The 5172-nt window shown below is 38.3% G+C and overlaps 1 protein-coding gene across 1 annotated transcript; it reads left to right on the top strand.

The window, feature by feature from the left end:
• Positions 1-986: 986 nt before the first annotated feature.
• Or10d5b (olfactory receptor family 10 subfamily D member 5B) lies at positions 987-1925 on the top strand. Its single transcript, NM_001000477.1, is given in 1 exon segment — positions 987-1925. A coding segment is annotated over 1 exon segment (939 nt).
• The last annotated feature ends 3247 nt before the right edge of the window (positions 1926-5172 follow it).

Genomic DNA, 5172 nt, shown 5'->3' with positions numbered 1-5172 from the left:
GTCTTCTGAACTGGTTTTTTCATAACAGTTGTGCTAATTTATATTACTTGCAATGCATAAAGTTTCTCCTTTTTTATATCCTTGCTAGTACCTGTTATTCTTAGACTATTCAGTAGTCATTCTTAAATGTAAAATGGTGAATGGGTACTGAAGTATACGTAGATGAGTTCTGGCATGCTATTGATAGTAGATGGCTATAGATAAAAATTCAGTGCATATGTCTATAAAAGAATAATTGTGATTAATATACCAGATTATAAAATTATAAAAAGGGGAATAGGGAACAGAATAAGGCAAGAGATGAAAGCCTGTAATTATGCTCTTTGTTCCTTCATGTTCTTTTATCTAGGGATGGAGCCCTTGGGGACGTTGTCTCAAAAGAAATCATACACATGACTATTCTGCAGCTTGAAAGTATTATAAAGTCCGTCATTGAGGCCGTGTTAATAGCAAAGTTGTCAGTTGTGTCTAGTCGATGCCTTAGACTCAAGAACAGAAGACGCAGCGTCCTGCCTCCGAGCCACTCCATCTTATGAAAAATGCTCTTGGGATAGAAACATACCCTTCTGCCCTAAACACAGACGGGAAGGCGTCCCTGTGATTCCAATTGGCTGGTACGCGGTTAAAATTCGTCCTGTTTCTGTTTGTTACACTTACTCTGCTTACATGAGTTACGACAGTCTATTTGATGCAAGGCCAGATTGGACAAGACTAAATAGAATTGGTGACAAGTGTTGATTACTTTAAGACATTTGAAAATATATAGATGAGATATGTCTTTACATAACTTAACACATGAGAAAATTGAGGCTGAATGTGGCACATCACTTAACTGAATGCCCAGGGCAGATTCATCCCTGGCCCCCTTTCCCCTCATTGGCTTTATTTTGTTTGCATCTATTGTTTTGATAGGAATCCCTTGGCTGGGAAGCAGCTACTCATGGATGCCTTTGTTTCACTTCTCCAGGGCTGCCTGTGCCATGAGTATGAGAAACGACACCTCTGTGACAGAGTTCATCTTGCTGGGAATTTCTAACAGCGAAGGACTAGAGAGCATGCTGTTCATCTTGTTCCTGGTCTTCTATGTCTTTGCCTTGCTGGGGAACCTGCTCATCTTCCTCACCATCCTGGCATCTCCTAACCTCCACACCCCCATGTATTTCTTCCTGGGGAACCTGGCAGTGTTTGACATTTTCTTCCCTTCTGTGAATTCTCCTAAGATGATGGACTCCCTACTGGGGCAGAGCCGCACCATCTCATACCAGGGATGCGCCTCCCAGGTCTTCTTCTATCACACTCTGGGTGGCACAGAATGTTTCCTGTATACACTGATGGCCTATGACCGCTTTGTAGCTATTTGTCACCCTATGAGATACACAATCATCATGAATCACAGGGTGTGTACCTGTCTCACAGTGGGCACTTGGGTGGGAGGTTTTGTCCATGGGAGCATCCTCACTTTTCTTATCTTTAAGTTGCCCTACTGTGGACCCAATGAGGTAGACAGTTTCTTCTGTGACATTCCTGTGGTGCTGTCCCTGGCATGTGCAGACACCTCCCTAGCACGGACTGTGAGTTTTACCAATGTTGGTGTCATTGCGCTCACCTGTTTTCTTCTCATTCTCACTTCTTACACTCGTATTGTGATCTCCATCCTGCAAATCCATTCCTCAGAAGGCAGACACAGAGCCTTCTCCACCTGCAGTGCCCACCTGACATCTATCATCTTGGTCTATGGCCCTGTGATTCTTGTCTATCTTAGACCTGCTTCTAGTCCCTGGCTGGATTCTGTTGTCCAGGTGTTTAACAATGTTGTCACCCCCTCTTTGAATCCTCTGATTTACACCCTGAGGAACAAGGATGTGAAATTAGCTCTGAAGAAGGCGCTATCTCAAGAGGCCCAGCCTTTGGGGTATAAGGAATAGGAGAAATTCCTGTTTGAGGATTTTTATAGCTGCTTTAGGCCCACTGTGTAAATCTGTCTTCCTTCAGAAGAGTCTTAACAGTTATGTCATTGAATTTGTGCGGATGGACTGTTTCAGATTTATATCTTTCCAATGCTCTCTAGATTATGCCTTGTTTCTCTATTTTTAGTTTGCTCTTCTGTTTTTAGTATATCTTTTCTGTTCTCTGTACTCTGTGGCTGTTGAACCATTTCAATGGCTTATCGTGAATTGCATGGAGCCTACACATTATATGTTTTCTTTCTTTCTAGCTTTATTCCCTCTTTTCCTTTGCATGCAGTAAAACTGTGTTTTTTACATTGTTCTTTATTTCTCAAGGCAGAGGTGACCATGAGCTATGTTTTAAAATGGCAGAACTGAGACTATAAATGCAGAAAGTGCTTTTGAGCCTGAATTTTCTACACATTGCAGTCATTCTTTGTCTTGAAAACTGCAATACATACATACAAACATACAAACATATATATATTATATACAATATATTTAATATATATATATATATATATATATATATATATATATATATATATATATGATCAGGGATAACATTTGGTTGCTTTATCATTTGTTGTTTAACAGTCATGGTGTCCTAAGACACAGCTTCAATGTACATTCGTTTACAGTGAGACAAAGTGTGAGTAAGGGAATATTCATTGCTGGTATTTTGGGACCTGCAACTCAACCATCGTCTTTCCTTGTTATGCAGCTGCACTGGGAGAGCTGCAGGGTTGTCAGTTTCACATAATGACCACTTGGGTGGAGGTATTATAATCCTCCTCTATGTATCATTCACTGCTCTCCTTACTTTCGTTTAGTATCTAGTATAACCATTACTGTTTCTCCTATAAGAAAACTAAGCAGAGGGTTGTTGATATAGTAATGACATCATGGAGAGCCAGGTGGGGCAGGACTCTCAGTAATATTTATAGATTCTGGCACTCTTGAGACAATAATAATTTCAATTCGTTCACATTCTGAAGTAATATTTATTTGTTCACTCTGATGTAAATTTATGGGTTAAATTAAAACCTCCACCTGACTGGTTTAATGAGGAACTAGATAGCATGCTCACCAAATGACTCATAAAGATGAAACATGAAGTTGTTTAGGAAAACATTTCACTCTTCATTATACATGTAAAGCAAGTGAAAGCCACCTTGTTTATGTCACCACATTGCCAACCAGGAGTAGCTTAAGTTCTTTATCTATGGTATGATATTTGATGCTTATTTTATCCCAACAATTTACTGTAGAAGTTGGCAGTTTAGGACAGAATTCATTATTTTACATTGTCAAAGGTGGTCAGGAGCATTGGGGGTGGCTTAGATGGGGTTCTTGGGCCAGGATCTAATAGGGTATTGCTGTCACATTTAACAACTGGGTGGTAGACTTCTGATGGAGCTTTCATTTGCATAGTAGCTCATCGCAGGCCTATTGTCAGGAGGCCTCCACCCCACCTTCACTCCATGGGCATTTGCTTTTACCCACCTCCTGTGCTCACACTCACATGCTGGAAGCTGTCTCCCCAACAGAAAGTGTCTAAGGGAGGCCTAAGCAGAAGTCTCTATAATCTTGCTTTCAGGATCAAATACAGACCCTTCAGTGATCATGAGATATAATTCACATTCAGGTGGAGAGAAACTAGGCTTCAAGTTGTGAAGGGATGTCCAAAAATGCAGCCACATTTTTAATGTGTAGTCACAGATCTATTTATATAAATGCTTTCCTATTGGAAACCTTTCTGTTTAGGAGTGTTTGTTAGATTAACACATGTTTTAAAGGAATTTCTAGATTTATAAGTTACCCTTTATCAGGTTATCTTTATCAGGCATGACATCACATGCTTGCAATTTCAAAACATAGGTAGTGTAGACGAGAAGATAAGCCATTCCATTTATTCCTGTCTACATAGTTTGAAGCAGGTCTATGTCACATGATAAATAAATAAATAAATAAATAAATAAATAAATAAATAAATTCCCGCACATCATTTAGATGTTTTCAGTCTTTTTCATTTGCATAGAACATTTGCTACCCATCATCCCAAAGTAATTTTTAAAAATATAAAACCTGTGACTCTTTTCAAGTTGTGACTCAGAATAATATACAATTTGTGGCTTTTTATTCCACAGTTTACAAGTAGGCAAAGATGAAATTTGGTTCACAGGGCAACCACTGGAGTAGTCAGGTGTTCCTTGGTAGTTTAACAGTTATGAGACATAGTGCTCCTGACCCAGAGAGAGGAAACAGTTGCACACAGATGCGATTCTCGATGTAGGCTATGAAAAGCCAAGACAGAATAAACATGTAGGGTTACTGCCGTCAACCTAGAGGTAGATGTCAACTGCAATGCTTAATTAGAAAGGACCCTAGGAAATGAGCAAAAGTGAAAACCCATGAGTTGGGGCTGCATAGCATCACTTCCGGCCTCTATGAAGCCAGTCTTGTGCACTTAGACCTTAACTCTTCCAAGCTGATGGTGGTGAGTTAAAACACACTTTGAAAAGAATGAAACGGCACATTAGAAATGATAATAACAGTAAGGTGTTCAAAAAACCATAGAGGGTAATATTACCTAATAATATTTACCTGAAATTACATGTAATATATAAACAAAAGTACAATATATGATTATACACATAATATAGCAAATATAGCATATGGAATTATTATATATTTCCTGTAATATATGTATATATATATTTGCTATACTATATATCACTTCTTCCAGCATGTTTTTTCCTTTGTCATAAGAACATTAAAATTTTATTCACTAGTTGCTCTGAGTTTTTCTCATGTTTTGTGGTTCAGTTACTAAAATCTTTGTTTCTTATTATGAGAATGGAAAAGGTTTAAATAAAGACTATAATCGTTTTAAGTAATTTTTGCAAAGACTCTCAGTTTAGAATGTTAAATTTTTTTTATCTTTATTAACTTGAGTATTTCTTATTTACATTTCGATTGTTATTCCCTTTCCCGGTTTCTGGGCCAACATCTCCCTATATGAATATCGACGTAAAAATACTCAATAAAATTCTGCCAAACCGAATCCAAGAGCACATCAAAACAATCATCCACCATGATCAAGTAGGCTTCATCCCAGGCATGCAGGGATGGTTTAATATACGGAAAACCATCAACGTGATCCATTATATAAACAAACTGAAAGAACAAAACCACATGATCATTTCATTAGAAGCTGAGAAAG

The sequence above is a fragment of the Rattus norvegicus genome, chromosome 8, assembly GCF_021556685.1.
Source record: "Rattus norvegicus strain SHRSP/BbbUtx chromosome 8, alternate assembly SHRSP_T2T, whole genome shotgun sequence".
In the NCBI taxonomy this organism is placed as follows: Eukaryota; Metazoa; Chordata; class Mammalia; order Rodentia; family Muridae; genus Rattus; species Rattus norvegicus.
The sequence above is the reverse complement of the archived record's forward strand: the minus strand, read 5'-3'. Positions and strand labels throughout refer to the sequence as shown.